This window comes from Meles meles, chromosome 2, assembly GCF_922984935.1.
Source record: "Meles meles chromosome 2, mMelMel3.1 paternal haplotype, whole genome shotgun sequence".
Lineage (NCBI taxonomy): Eukaryota > Metazoa > Chordata > Mammalia > Carnivora > Mustelidae > Meles > Meles meles.
Genome location: NC_060067.1, coordinates 188,461,880 through 188,478,137, shown reverse-complemented (window position 1 = coordinate 188,478,137; position 16,258 = coordinate 188,461,880). Strand labels below are relative to the sequence as shown.

General features: G+C 33.7%; 1 protein-coding gene across 4 annotated transcripts in view; it reads left to right on the top strand.

The window, feature by feature from the left end:
- Positions 1–16,258, top strand: part of TUSC3 (tumor suppressor candidate 3) — a 241,470-nt gene that overhangs the window by 124,259 nt on the left and 100,953 nt on the right. For all 4 annotated transcript variants that reach the window (XR_006817428.1, XM_045997776.1, XM_045997775.1 and 1 more), the window contains exons 3-4: positions 10,713–10,830; positions 15,473–15,613. Coding sequence is in view for 3 of the 4 variants with exons in the window: in XM_045997776.1 (XP_045853732.1) it covers positions 10,713–10,830; positions 15,473–15,613 (259 nt within the window). In the remaining variant the exon portion in view is untranslated. The remainder of the gene's footprint in view (positions 1–10,712; positions 10,831–15,472; positions 15,614–16,258) is intronic.

Sequence of the window (16,258 nt, the reverse complement as noted above, 5' to 3'; positions counted from 1 at the left end):
GGTGAATAGGCAGAGTACAAAGGATTTGAGTGAAAGTACTCTTGAAGATATTATAGTGATAGTTATATGTTGAAACTTTTATCTAAGCCCATAGAATGTACAATACTAAGAATGAACCCCAAAATTAAAGTATGGAATTTGGGTGATATGATGTGTCAATGGATGTTCCTTCATAGTGAAGAAAAAAAATGTACCATGCTGGTCAATGATATTGATCAATGGGGGAGTTTATGCATGTGTGGGGGACAAGCAATACATGGGAAGTCTCTCTTCTTCCTGACGGTTTTGTTATAAACCTAAAACTGCTCCCCCCCCTCAAAAAAAAAATGCCTAGGAAAAAAATCCCAGATGATTTTTGATGCAAGTGGTTGGGGAACAATACTCTTGAGAATTGAGTTTGTATCCTGATGTCTAATTACAGGTGTAGTTTTAACTTGTCTCTTATTACGTGAGTTCAAATTCTGCAGGCTGTAATAATTATTGGCCATAGAACAGAGCCAAGCCGATTAAATTCTGTTCTTCAGATGCCTCAGATGAAACAGATAAAGCCAGTACCTGTATTATAAGGCTTTGTGGAAGTAGAACTATCCTGTGATCCAGCAATTGCACTACTAATTATTTACCCAAAGGATACGAATTTTTTATTTATGATGTTCAATAAGATCTTTTTAAAGTTCCAACATTTCCAATCTGTGGCAGGGACAAAGATCCTCAGAATCTTTATGCATATTTTAATATCCATAAAAATAATAAAATAAATACTTAACTGTAAAAAAAAATAATAAGGCTTTGTGGACTAAATGAAAGAATTTTAAATACCTAAAAGGGTTCTTGCAAATGGTAAACCTCAAATGTTACTGATGATGGTGATATTTTAATTTTTATTTATTTATTTGATGGACAGAGATCACAAGTAGGCAGAGAGGCAGGCAGAGAGAGGAGGAGGAAGCAGGCTCTCTGCTCAGCAGAGCAGAGAGGGCTGAATCCCAGGACCCTGAGATCATGACCTGAGCCAAAGGCAGAGGCTTTAACCCACGGAGCCACCCGGGGTGCCTGATGGTGATGCTTTTAGTTAAGCAGAAAACACCTAATCTCCTCCTCATGGAACACAGGTTTTTTTGTTGTTGTTGTTGTTATTTTTGGTTTTTTTTTTCATCTTTTGTCTGCCTTTTTGATTCATTCCAGCAAAGTTCTCTAAAGGCTGTGTGTATTAGGCTCTTTACTCTTTACCAAATGCTCAGGAATCCTGTAGAATTCATGCTATGATTTCCTGTTTTCAACTTGGGTAAATGCATTCTTTTATTCCAATATTTTTGGATGTTATCCTAATTCCTGGGGAGGTTATTATAAACAAGATTTACATTGTTTTGAACTTGTTCATTTGTTTTGTATTCGTTATTTAACATTATATACATTTCCCTAATAGATTGATCTATCTTATGGCCGGGCCTGTATCTTTCTGCTCACTTTTACCCCTTCCAGACCCCATATTACTTCATCTATTTATTCATCGATCGGTTGATTCTTTATTATTAGTTCTACAAATATTGATCAAATATATACTATAGTTTTTATATCTATAGTGTGTGTGTATAAACTTGTTAAGTGAACAATGGATGAATCAGTTTGTTTCTTTACTACATGGTGTGTCAGTCTTCCTCAGATACAATGTCTAAGCATTTATGTATCATTTTTTAAAGAGAGCAAAAATTCTACCAACTTATAAACTGAGTGCTAACTGTGCATGTATATACAATTCAGCATCTCTTATGTTCATACATAGTTTTGCCTTGAGATACATGTTTGAATCTCATATTTCATGTTAGAGTTGTTTTCCAAGGAAAGGTAATTTACTTAGGTAAAGAGAAAAAATTCTCTTTTTTTCTCTTAGATAAAGAGAAAAAATAGATGTATAGGAAATATGGAACATGATGGATACGACCTCTTTAATTTATCTTACCTAGTAGTCAATTACAGTATAGTATTGAATTGTTGATATTTCAACCCTTTAGAGGCTTTGGGTTTATTGAATGTATTTCAGTATATTTAGTAGGGTCCTGGGAATGGATAGCATAACCAGAGGAAAATCACTCTGTTAAAATGTTTGTATATTGTGCTGTTTACCAGTTTGTCTTCAGAGTACCAGAACCCTAAGTAATAGGCATTCTACTCACATCAGATCTCTCTCCACATACCATTATATATAGAAGTTGATTGATTAGGAGTTTTATGAAGAAATACTCTGGAAGAACTTTGTAATATATATTTATATACATATATATATTACACACACACACACACACACACACACACATCATAACTATATGACTCCAAAAGGCATACATTGAGATTTTCGTAAAAATCCGTTACTGTATAGGAAGTTTGATTAACATTAAAGTGAAAAACCATATTTCTTGAAAAAAAATCCCTTCAACGACATTAAAGATTAAAGTTAAACATTCATCATGAGAAATATATTAAATATCTTCAGCTACAGATGGGTTAATAATCCCTTTTCATTTTATATAACCTTTTAAAAAGGGTTATAATATTAAAAAGTTACAGCATTTGGATTAGGTGATGTTTTTTCTTGTTCCCATAATAAAAAAATTGAGAAGATTTACTATAACAGATTTAACAGAAGCATGCCCTGAAGTTATTGCCTAAGCCCTTCTGGATGCTTTGATGCAACTTGACTGCCCTCTTCAGGATACATATGAATATATTAGAACAATTTACAATGTCCTTTAAACTCATCAAAGTAGTCCTCTAATATTCCTCTAAATTACCGAAACAAAATATATTTTTTTAGGTAACAGTTAAGTGCTTATAGCATTTGTGGTTTTCAACTTTAAATTTCAGATGGCAGTGAGGTCTGAAGTGTGCTAGTAAGTACTAGGGATAGCTTACTTGCTTGTTAGTTGAAGGCAACATAGACATATGGAAGAATCCAGTTACTTTCTTTGCCATTAGTTAGGATTCCTCTATTTACCTGTTAAGCATTGAGAAGTTGGAATATGGGGGGTAAGGGATAAAGGAGTTAAGAGAGCTGGTTTAATGTTATGGGGCACATTCCTTCTAAGGAGTTCTTTTTACTTTGAATAGGCATCATTAACATTGAAATACATGTTTCTCAGTCTCTTTGAATTATTTAATGACAAAGAGATCTGTTCATTGATGCTATTGCTATGGAATTGCGCCCAACAACATCAAAACCCACATTTATGTTGTCAGTATTTTATTTTCTCTAAGTATTATATTTGTGTTAAGAAAGTGTAATTGCTTGGCTTTACCAAAATTCTCTATTCCAGCTAGAAATATACTTAAAAAAATTTTTTTAAAAAAATATTTTATTAATTTATTTGACACTGAGAGAGATCACAAGTAGGCAAAGAGGCAGGCATAGAGAGAGGGGGGAAGCTGGCCCCCTGCTGAGCAGAGAGCCAGATGCAGGGCTTGATTTCAGGACCCTGAGATCATGACCTGAGGCAGAGGCTCAACCCACTGAGCCACCCAGGTGGCCCCGGAAATATACTTTTTTCAAAAGATTTTTCATTTATTCATTTGAGAGAGAGTGAGAGTATTGGGGGTAGGGCCAGAGGAAGAGGGAGAAGCACACTCCCTGCTGAGTGGGCAGCCTGACTGGGGCTCCATCCCAGATCCTGGGATTATGACCTGAGCCTAAGGCAGACACTTAACCAGCTGAGCTACCCAGGCATCCCCCACCTAGATATATTCTCAAATAGAAGCAACCTGTCTAGAAAATTTTTTGGTTGCTTTGGTGCTTAGATTCCAAAGGAAAATATGTAAGAAATAGGTCATAACTTCATTTATATACTAATTTAATAACCATATATAATATATATATCCTCATATAGACCAGTATAGTAACATTTCTAAGTGTTTTTCAAACATTTATTTTCTCTGCCTCCAAAATATAGTACACACTGTTTCCAGATACTACTTTTAAATTAACATTTTGTACAATTCACTTTTTTCAGGACAGTTATAGTTGTTCACTGTTGAGAGAGTAAAGTCAAGATCCTGTTTATATTTCTATTGGAAGAGAGCTTCCAGTCTCTTCTTCCCTTATTTTCTAACATGAAGCTTATATTCTATTATTTAAAATGTATAATACACATTTCAGACTGGGTGGTCTTTGTTTTATACTGCTTCTGCTACCTTAATACTCTCTTTCTACCCTTCCTTATAATTTTAGTCCTTCCATTCTTTTCTGAATATTTTCATATTCACACTTTGTCCAACTGCTCCAGTCCACTGTGCTTTCATTCTCCTCTATATGCTATAAATATCATACTTAGAATCTGCATTCTTTTTTTAATATACATTTGATCTTGGAACACTGATCCCTGTATGCATTTGAAAATCTGTACATAACTTTTAAAAAAAATTTTTTTAAATATATTTATTCATGAGAGAGAGAGAGAGGGAGAGGCAGAAGGAGAAGCAGGCTTCCCTGCAGAGCAGGGAGTGCGATGTGGGACTTGATCCCCAGAACCCTGGGATCATGACCTGAGCCGAAGGTAGATTCTTAACCGACTGAGCCACCCAGACTCCCTGTGCATAACTTTGACTCCCCCAAAACTTACTAGTAGCCTGATGTTGACAGGAAACTTTATATATAACATAAACAATTGATTATCAAGTATTTTATATATAATATGTATTATATACTGTATTCTTATAATAAAGCTAGAGAAAAGAAAATGTTATTAAAATTACAAGGTGAAAAAATACATTTGTAATATTGTATCACAAAATTTTCATATAAATTGACCTTTAGTGCATTTCTATTCATTTTTCTTAGAAGCCTCTTAAGGGTAGAGATTATGAGTTATAATTCTTTATTATTGTAGCACATATTAAAATGCTGAATAAACATCGTTGATGATTAAGATTTGGTTTCCATATCTGCATATGAAATTGACGTTATGAATTATGTTAGATGAGGTTTTAGATGATGTTAGATGTTAGATGATGATTTAGTCATTATATTAGATGATGTCAGATTGACGATTTAGTCGTTATAACCTTTCAAGTCGTGCCTACCATTCCTTTGGCATATAGCAGGTATTTGGGATGGTAAATAATCTAAAATATTTCTTTCTTTTCTTCCCAAGACAAGCAGTAGAGTAAAGTAAATTGACATTAACAGAGACAGTAACCTGTAATGTACAAGACATTAACCTATAATGTACATCTGACTCAGTGGGCTTTTAGTCCTTATGGAATTCAGAATTTCTAATGTAGTGATATTTAGTTTTAGGGTATATATGCTATATTGACTATATGACTCTCTCTCTATATATTTACATATATATTTATATATATATATATAATTATATTGTTCATTATCACCATCATCAAACCTTAGTTAAGTGCCCATTCTGTACTAGGTCCTATCCATTGAATAGTGAGCGGATAAATACAACATGCATAAATGGATCAGATATATGGATAAAACAAATATTAGCTGAGAAGTTCTATTTCAGGCAGTTGCCTTAGAAATATTTTAGGTATAGAGATTTGAAGTGACTTCTGAAGGAGAGGAAATTTTTGAGCAAACTTTTGAAAGAGGGAGGACATTCTAAGCAAAGGATTTAAACTCCAAGAATGAACTTGGGATGTCGTAAAACAGAGAGCCTTTAAGTATGATGCGGTCATATAGTATTGGTCATAGATCTAAGTTGTGGCTGGTGTACGGATGATCTTGCCTTCTGTTCTGCCCATTGTCTTTTATATAGGCAGTGGGAAACTCCAACTTTGGAACACAGGATAGAATCTACAATTGCTAGTTGGGAACTTTAGTTGAAAAAGTGGGGTGATATGGAATAAATAGTCTGATGGCAAAATGAATTCATCCTCTTTGACTCCTCAATACTCTTTGTCACATTTTCTTGTTTTATGTTCTTCAGAGTACTTATGATTATCTGAAATGTTGTATATACTTGTATGAGGCGTCTCTCACTGGACTGTATTCTCCTTAAGATCAGAGCCCTTGCTCCTTTTTAATTTTTGGTGGCAGTACTGCATGTTTGTGGAGTGAAGTAATGACTGCATGAATGAATACTTAGTAGACTGTAGGAGGCCTGGTCTAGGTTACAGCATTATGAGAGAAAGAAGTTCAACATTACTGCTATGCTGCACCATTCTATAAGTACTGTACACAGATGTTGAATACTAAAATTTGATTGTCTTCTTCTTGCATATTTTTCAGAATCAAGCATTTTAATTTCTTAGAATATTACTGTCACAATAATGCCAGTTTTTAGATTTGCTGTTTCTCTTAGTTTCAGTTTTTTGAAGTTAAAATGTTCTTTTGTGGAAAAATATACTCTTTTTTTAATTGTGATGTTATCTGTTTAATGATTTCTTCTAAAGGTAGCATTGTTCTCTCGAGGTTTATTAGTGCGCAGAGATGTTCAGACCTACTTAATTTTTGGTGCCAATTCACTGTGCAAAGGGCTTCTTCAAAAATAAAAAAAAAAATCAGTGTTGAATACTTACCAGTGATACTATATTCCATACAACAAAATCAAATCAGATTTTAGGACTTATGCTGGTCTTTACTGTTTTTATTGTTGCAGTGAGGCACTGTTTTAATAGATGAGGGAGAGCATAAGCTCTGTATTCTCTGTTCGTTCCTCTACTAAACAGAGAACATGTTCTCATTTATGTCACAGTTTCATTTTACCGGCATCTTAAGCTCTTTCCCTCCTTAGGCCTTTGTGCTTGCTTTTCCTGCTGCCTGAAGTGTTTATTCTTCAGCTTGTTTCAGTGTTGTGTTTTTCTCCTCTTCGGGATTTGAGCTTTAGAGTCATTTCCTCTGAAAAACCTAATTCTTGACAGTCCATCTCCATAGATCCTCCATTATTTTCTGTAATACCATTCTCTGTATTATTTTCTCAGTGTATATTATTATATATTTTATAGATTTTAATTACTTATTTGGTTGTTTACTATATGTCTCCACTAAAATATTAACTTCATGAGAGCAGAGACCTTAGAAATTAGCTCAGTTATTGTCAGTAAGTGCTCAGTGAATAGTTTTTCAGTGAATTATAGTAAATTAAATCTTAGGAACCAGCAAAGCTTTAAAAGATTGTGATCAAGCACAATGCAGTCTTAAGCGGATCCTTGCAATGATCTGTTTTTGTACTATGGTCCAATAAAATGATGCCCTTAGGGTCTTTATGCTAAATGACCTCAGATTATAGCCCTGTTTGTATTTTACCTTTTTAAATATGTATATGTTAATCACAGCAATATTATGTGCTCCTTGTTAATAAGAAAACAAAAAGTCTAAAATGAACAACTACACTCCTTAGCCTTTACACTCATCTCTGTGTATACTTGGCCATAGGCAATCATATTATTCCTTTGTATTTTCTTCCTCTGGTGATTTTTTTTTTCTTCATATTTCTAAATGTTATTCTTATAACAATATTGCATAAAAGCAGACTTGATCTTGATGTTTCTTTCTATGATAGGTAAGTATGTAATTCATCTCTCCTTATTTGTATAAGCTTCCTAGTTCTTTTATTATTGTAACAGTAAATAACATCCTTCTGTTTCTTGTCCATTAGCTATAGATGACTTCTCTTATTCCCTGATTGGTCACATGAAGATGAGTAAGCACACCCTTTCTTCTCATCTCTTCGCCTCCTCTTTTACCTACCAGACCCTGTTAAGTATACTTTTACGGTGTCAAGAGGTGATAGCATTCACATTCCATACTGTTCAAAATAATGAACCTTTCTCATTTCCAGTTAATCAAAATTATGATACTTTTTTAAAAAAAGATTTTGTTTATTTATTTGACAGAGACACAGTGAGGGAGGGAACACAACCAGGGGAAGTGGGAGAGGGAGAAGCAGGCTTCTGCTGAGCAGGGAGTTTGATGCAGGGCTCGATCCCAGGACCCTGGTATCGTGATCTGCTGAAGGCAGATGCTTAACGGCTGATGTCCCAATGTTATGATACATTTTAATTTACATCTTAAATATTCTTTTTTTATAGTTTTTCCTGGACCAAATATGTCTTACATAATTTGGTCTTAGTATCTTCCAACTTTTACTGATTCTAATAATTGCTTAGAATCTTCTTATCTTAAAGTCCAATTAGATTTCTGTTTTAATTTGTACTTTATAACTTCTTAGTTGGATCACAGTTTTCTTACACATCTTCTACCCTACCTACCTTAACCATAATTATAGTTGCCCTTTTCCCTTTCTTATAGCGTTTCTATCATACTCCCAAGTTTTCTCATTTTTCTCATTCAAAATTACCTTTCTGTTAAATTCTAAGGTAATTTCATATTCCTTACATTTCTGAGAATATGTTTATTTCAAACTTAATTATTGGGCTTGATACAGACTTCTACATTGAAAATAACATGCTCTCAAAACTCTGAAGGAATTGTTCAGTTATCTGCCAATATCCAGTGCTGGTAATTACCTGTCCAATCCCAATCTCATTGTCATTGTTACATATTTTTTCCCCTGACATTCTTTTTATCTATAATAATCTGAAATATCACAATATGTCTGGTATTGGGTCTTTTCTTGTTTTTTTGTACTTAGAATCTGGGTAATAATTTTAATTTGAAGACTTAGTCTCCTTTCATTGTATTATGTTTCCAGAAATATTTCCTCTATTCTCTCTTGTATTTCTGGCTCTTCTCTGGAAGTTGGAATTTTTGGGTCCCTTTCTCCCTCCTTTTTTCCATTATAGTTCACCTGTGTCTTTTTTATTCTGTAAATTTTATTTAACACTATCTTCTAAGACTGGTATTTAATTTCAGCAATCATATTTTAAATTTTAAGTGCTCTCTTTTACTTCCTTTGTACCTTTTTTCTATGATGTTGCGTGTGTATGTGAATTACTATTGGAAGAAGCAGGCCGTCATGGGCCCTGAGCAGCCCTGCATGTTCTTACTCGTTTTGCCAAGAAGGCAGAGGCCTGACTGCTTTTTACCTGGGCAGTTTCTCAAGGGCGTATGTGCATTGAGGAATGAAATAATGTCCCCCACTGAACAAAGCACAGGCTTTATCTCACTTATTATAGAAACAGTAAGTCCCTCAAACTCGGTGTTCCCCTCTTGTAACCCAGTTAACTGTGTGTGCTGGCATTCACGAAGGACCCATTGTGTCACCCCTGAGACTTGGGGGCAGGGGGAACTGATGTGAATGAACATGAAGTAATAAAGTCCTTTGTCAGTGACCCAGCAGTCTCATCTTTTCTGCCAGCTTCCATGAAACAGTAACAGGGTAGCTTGTTAGCTTCTGTGTGAGATAAAATCTCATCCTTTGCACAGTTCTTGACAAATTCCTCTTTTTCTGAGTATATTAAAGTTTCTTTTTAATGTGTTTGAACTACTTTAAATTATGTTTCTTCTGAAGGTGGTTTTGTTTGAGATTTTCTCCTTTGTTTGTTTTTTGTTTTTTTAATCATGTTGTGTTTTCCTCAATCACATAAGGTGGTTTTTTTTTTTTTTTTTTTTTTAATCAGTCATTTAGCTATAGGAAGACTAACAGAGGAACTGGTTGGGAGTGGTGCAGGAGGTTGGGTCTTCTGTTCCATATAAAGAACTTTAGTTATGATCTCTGAACTCCATTTCTTATCTCCAGAGTCTGCTGCTGCTTAATCCAGCATCTTTTCCCAACTCTTTCCTGCACTGCAATCTCCCTTTGTGATTGTACCTTTCACCATCAAAACTTCTCCACTAGCTTTCTGTTTTCCAGGTATTTCTTGAAATCTCTTATCTGCTGCTGACTCTACTCCAAGTCTTTGTGTTATTATGAGGTTGGACATTTTTATATCTTCCATTTTGGACGAGGGAGGAAATAAACTCCTTTCTCAGTTATATGGAGGTAACACACTTTATAAAAACACATTTTAATGATCACCTGTTGCCTCTCGTTTCTATAACTGTACTTAACATCCTTCCAGCAATGCCATATATCTGTTTCTACTCCAACCCTACACTTAAATAAAGCTTTATAATTTGGAAAATCAATAAACTATCCAATAGAAATTCAAAATAGGAGTGAATAACGTTCATAGAGGAGGGCTTATTTGTGGCATGTGGTTTAACTACCAGGGGAATTTTTACTTACTTTTACTGATTACTTTAGTAACTTTGAATGTAAATGTACTTTTAGATAAATGAAATATATAAAGATGCTATATAACGCATTTACAATTTTAAAAATGCCCATTATTTTTGTTCTCTGCTAAAGTGAATTGCCCATACTCTTAAATTGCTTTATGTCCTTTACTAAAAATCATCTGAAGATTTCAATTATAGGTTTAGGGGATGCCACAAACCCTGGAGTTAGAGTTGTTGTTTATTTAAAGGGCCATGCCGGACTTAGGGCCCACACACTTTCCATTGCAACCGTTTAACTCTGCCCGTCCATAGTACAATAGCAATCATAGCAATGCAAATGGATCAGTGCGGCTGGGGCGCAGTAAAGCTTTCTGAACAACAAAATATGAATCTTAAATAATTTTCACATGTGATGGAATCTTTTGTTACAACTATGTCAAAACATAAGATCAGGGCTTGCAGTCTGTACAGAAAGTAGCCAAATTAGCCAAATCTGGTGTTAGAATTACCTGTTTCATTAACAGCTTTGTTAACCCTGGACTACTGATATGTCTTAACTCTGCCCCGTTCTCCTCATCAGGCAGGCTAATGAAGAATATCAAATACTGGCTAACTCCTGGCGCTACTCCTCTGCCTTTTGCAACAAACTCTTCTTCAGTATGGTAGACTATGATGAGGGGACAGATGTTTTCCAACAGGTAAAAGAGTTATTTTATTTTGCTAATATATTTTGCTATATATATATATATCTTATTTTGCTAATATATTTAATAGAGTTGGTTATGGTGGATAAGTTTTTGTTGGTCAAATAAAAATACAATTTATTGAATAAGTTAATAACTACAATACGTAGTTACAATAAGTTCTGTAATGTGATTAAAATAATTTTAGCCAATGTTATCTTTATCATTGCATGGTTTTTGCTGTTGGTATGGTAAACACATTCTGACTTTTCCATTATAGAGGAAATATGTTTTTCAAATGTATAGTGGTAGTTTACATGCATTATCCTTATTTTGACATTTAACTATATTGGGTTTAGGTGACATTTTGCATAAATTTATGAAATTTTATATAAAATTTCAATATATTATTTAATTTAATATATAATTTAAATATTCAATGTAATATTTACTTAACCCTCACTTCTTCCAATGTGACAGATAAGGAGAATTTTACATGTAAAGTAATACATATTTATTTAAAAGTATTCTCTGTTACGGACTGAATTGTGTGCCTCCCGAACTCATATGTTGAAGCCATAACCTAGAAGCGACTGTATTTGGAGAAAGGGCCTCTAAGGAGATAATTAAGGTTAAATGAGATCATAGAATGGGACCCTGATCCAATAGACTTATCCTACAAGGATAAGAAGCAGAAGATAGTAGGGAAGTATGTGCACAGAGAAAAGGCCACGTAAGGACACTGCAAGGAGACGGCCATCTGCAAATTAGTAAAAGAGGTCTGCTGGCATCTTGATCTTGGACTTAAGCTTCCAGACTGTGAGAAAACAAATTTCTATATTTTAAGCCCCCCAGTCCGTGGTATTCTGTTCTAGTAACCTGAGCAGACTAACACATTCTCATTTACGTAGTCTTCTCTGTAGAACGAGACAATGAATTGCAGCATAAGGATGTTGGTTGTCATCGATTCTGTCATGGTCGTGTCATCATCACTGCTAACATGAAGTGCTCATGATCCAAGCACTTCGAAGTGCTTAATGTATATTCTTCATTTAGTTTTACAGTGATCCAATGAGAAAAGTAATGTGATCTTCATTTCACATATAAGGAATTTAAAGTATGGAGAGGTTGCTTTTCTAGGTTTACAAAGTTAGTGTAATATAGGGCCAAAGTATGAGCTCAGTAGTTTGTCTCCCAGAGCTCTAGTCCTTATGCTATTACCCTGCAGCTACTAATATTTTTGTACTTATCACTACATGATGAGTGCTTTTCAAATGTAAAATTTATTGTACTACATGGCATTGATTAGTTTGATCTATTTTATTTTTCTCACATGTGACATTCTTTGGCATAATACTTTATCAGGTCATGGAAAAGCATTTAGTTCTGTAAAGAATCTAGCTTGCTAATTATAAATGGGCCATTAGTAAGTACTTTTGCTTATTTGCTTCCAGATCGATTATTCATTCATCTTTGCCAGTTTCTAGTTGATTACGAAATTCCTTTTTTTCCCTTTTGCCTTCAATACCCTTTATTCTTGGTCTTTCCTGTTAGTATTCCTCACTTATTTCTTTCCCTATAAATTTATTTGTCTTTTGGGATGTTTCCTTCTGTTCACCTATTCAACAAATGTTACTGACTCTCTACTCTGTAGGAGCAATGGATTGGTGAGAAACACATATATAGCTCTTCCCCATAAAGAGCTTACAGATCAGGGAGCTGATAGTGATACTATCATAATAATAAAACACACAGAGATATATATATGTACAGATCTTCTTTGACTTACATTGGGGTTATGTCCCGATAAAGCCCTTCATTGTAAGTTGAAAATGTTATAAGTCAGAAATGCATTTGATACACCTAACTACTGAATATCATAGTTTAGCCAACCCTACCTTCAGCGTGCTCAGAACACTTGAATTGTCTACAGTTGGACAGAATTGTTCTTTGTGATTTATTGAATATGGTAGTCAAAGTGAAAGACAGAATGTTTGTATGGGCACAGAATGGTTGTCGGTGTATCAGTTGTTTACCCTCATGATCGCATGGTTGACTGAGAGCTGTGGCTCACTGCACTTGGTCAGCATCAGGAGAGAGGATTGTTTTTTGTATCACCACCCCACCAAAAGATAAAAAATAAAAATTTGAAGTACAATTTCTACTGAATATGTACACTTTGGCACCGTTGTAAGGTTAAAAAATTGTAAGGTGAACCGTTGTAAGTCAGGGACCATCTGTAATTTCAAATAACTTTACAATGGAAAATTATAGTACTGTAACAACCTAGTACTAATTCATGGAATTTATACGTCTCCATGGACTCTCAGGAGAATTGACCTTAGAGATCATCAGGTAAAGTGTTCTTCATTATATATTTGAATTCTCTCTGCCATATTAGAAAATAGTTGTCCAGGTCCAATATGCCTGCGAAAGCAGAGGCTTCAAGCCCAAATACCTCTCCTGGCCAAGTTTGTAAACTAAGTAGTTTAGTTGAATTATGGTATCTTTATATATGTACTACATTCTTAATATATTAAACATATTAGTTCTTTACTTGCATCATTACATATGTTCTCTCCTATTTTTATAAAACAAAGTCTTTCTGGGTCATTTTTTATAAAATAAGTCTTTAGTGGAAATACTCTGATTTCATTTTCTCCTAACTACTGTTAAGAAATAAATTCAGCAAAACACTATGCTGTTGGTCTCGTTGTTTTGAGTAAGCAGTATGGTGTGGATGAGGACTTCAGCAAACTGGAGCAGACAAACTTGACCTCAGAGGGATACAGCTTGTTCTAGCTGTGTTTAGCAAATGCAGGCCACATGTAGCTGGAGTTGCTTTTTTCAAGGAGAAACCTAAATATGAATTTTATATGAAGTTTTTCTATCTTTAAAATGTGGGCAACTAATTCAAACTGTGTGCTGAATACTGACTGTACAGGCTGCCAGTATATAACCTTATAGATATATTTTTAGATAAAATTATTGAATTCTTCTATATGCTTTAGACATAAGATTTTTTTTTTTTAAAGTTTGACAGATATGAAAGTTGACATCAAGATTGTTTTTAGTTGAAAACTTTCCTCAGGTTAATTTTGATTCAGAATTCTGAATATAGAACTGTTTTGTCTTACTGAAACCTAGCCTCTGGCTTAGCAATAAGAGTTATTTTAAAAATGCATAAAAGTTACAGCAGTTAGCGGTTTTATGGGGAATTATAATGTACAAAAATAGGGAAGGTACGTATTTTGCTTTATTGAGAACTAAAAGATTTTTAATGCTAGGTTTCTTTTCTCACTAACTTTTGAACCACATTTTGTTGAAGAGCTCTTTCTAAATTGACATTTTAAAACATTGTGCTTTCCAAAGATGATAATAACAGGAATGCTAAAACTTACTGGGGACTTGTTGGGAAAGTAACTTCAATTATATGTGATTCCCATGTAATGGTTGAGGCTAAGTGAATGATAACAGACCGACCAGTTAATGATTGTGTTGTGTTAGAAGCAGGTGTGGACTAGCAATATGATCTGTATTGTATCCTGCTTTGTGTATAGTCTTGGGGAATTTGTACATTTTAATGAAGATGAAAGCTTTGAATAAGATTATTTTTTAACTCTAAGATTTTTAGATCTTAAGCCTTAGGAATTTGTTTCAATGCAGAGAATTTTTACTTGTAATATGTTATTTACATATTGGCTCAAGCTCTCTCTTGTGCACCCACCATGGAAACACAGAGTAACAAAATCTGGCATTGGAAAAAGCACAGACAAGAAGGCAACTGGTGACTGTGTGTTTTGTTCTCTTTAACCAGCCTTACTAATGTCCATAACATGCAAGCCCACTGTTGGTACAGCTGTATCTTTACTTTGGTGTCAGCTGCGATGACAGTTTTTGCTTTGATTTCACTTTTCATTCTCAGTATTGTGAAATGCTGAGCTATACTGCATGTCAAGGCCACAAATCTATTGGCCTTTTATTTGAGGCATTTTTCATAATTCCTTAACAGTGAGAATTTAATTTATATAATTTTTATAGTTTGCTACTCAGTGCAAATTAAGCTAACATTTGTTTTAGGTATTCTTAATAGGCACCATTTATATTAAAGTAGTAGTCTATTCAATACACTCTTCAAAGGGAACTACCTATAGAAAAGAATTGTGAGATATAATCATTGTAAGACACTTGAATTAATAGAGCAATTGAGCAGAAAAAGATTATCATTGTGGATTTCTCCTGTAATCTGGTAAATTCAGGTTGTTTAGAACAAAAATGTTGGTTTCTGATATAATCATCATTTTTAAGAAGTCTTTAAATTTTTAATAGAGAATTTAAGAATTTGACATTAATGCTCTTATGCATTTATATTTTTCAACAAGTGCCAGTACGTTTTCTTTAATAACTTCTTAAGTGAAATAGTACATTATATGTGAAGGTTTTGAGAACTTAGTAAAATTCACAAGTTTTTTTTCCAGTCAGTAGTATATTACAATGAATAAACACCGTAATTAAGCTCTGGAAAGCCACTTGAATTTTCATAATAAATTCTATCTTTTTAAAATTCATGCAGAAAAAAACCATAAAATGGTAGATTAATGAGATATAAAGATTGCTGCAGTATTACATTTAGTATTTTTTATCTTACATTTTACAGCTCAACATGAATTCTGCTCCTACATTCATGCATTTTCCTCCAAAAGGCAGACCAAAAAGAGCTGATACTTTTGACCTTCAAAGAATTGGATTTGCTGCTGAGCAACTAGCAAAGTGGATTGCTGACAGAACGGATGTTCATGTATGTTTTTATTCGCTACAGTTTTAATAATGGACTAATTAGTTTGGTTTGTTACACCCCTGTAGTAAGGCCAAAGGATTCTTAAAATTACTCTATAGAATATTTTTCCTTGCTTAGAGAAAAACCGTGTGGTAGCTGTAAGCTGAATTTTGACTGAATTAGGTGAATTTAAATGGTTTTTAGAATAATGGTATATTGGTATTTTAAGAACCATTAAAAAGTACACAAGTTGGCAAAAAGTAATTTCAGAGCAAAAATATATATGGAATATTATTCAGAGGTATTAGTAAAGAAATTCTAATTAAAAAGTGTACTTTTTATTTAGCTTTTGGGCGAATACAAATGATATACTACTTTTCATGAACCATGTGAGAAAATATGTATACTGTTCTTTGAACTATGGAATAACTTAATTCTAAGTGTGTGTAATGTCTTTATTTTATGTAATTTAACTAATTCTACTTCTAGAAATTTAACCTAAGGATATAATTAGAGATGATTCAAATACTTAGACATAGAAATATTTTTTAAATAACCGTCATTGTAAATGGAAAACAGTTTGAAATAAGTGAAATGTCTAAAAATAGACTACTTAAATGTACTATATAGCATGGACAAAAATGGTCTGCAAGTATATTTGACATA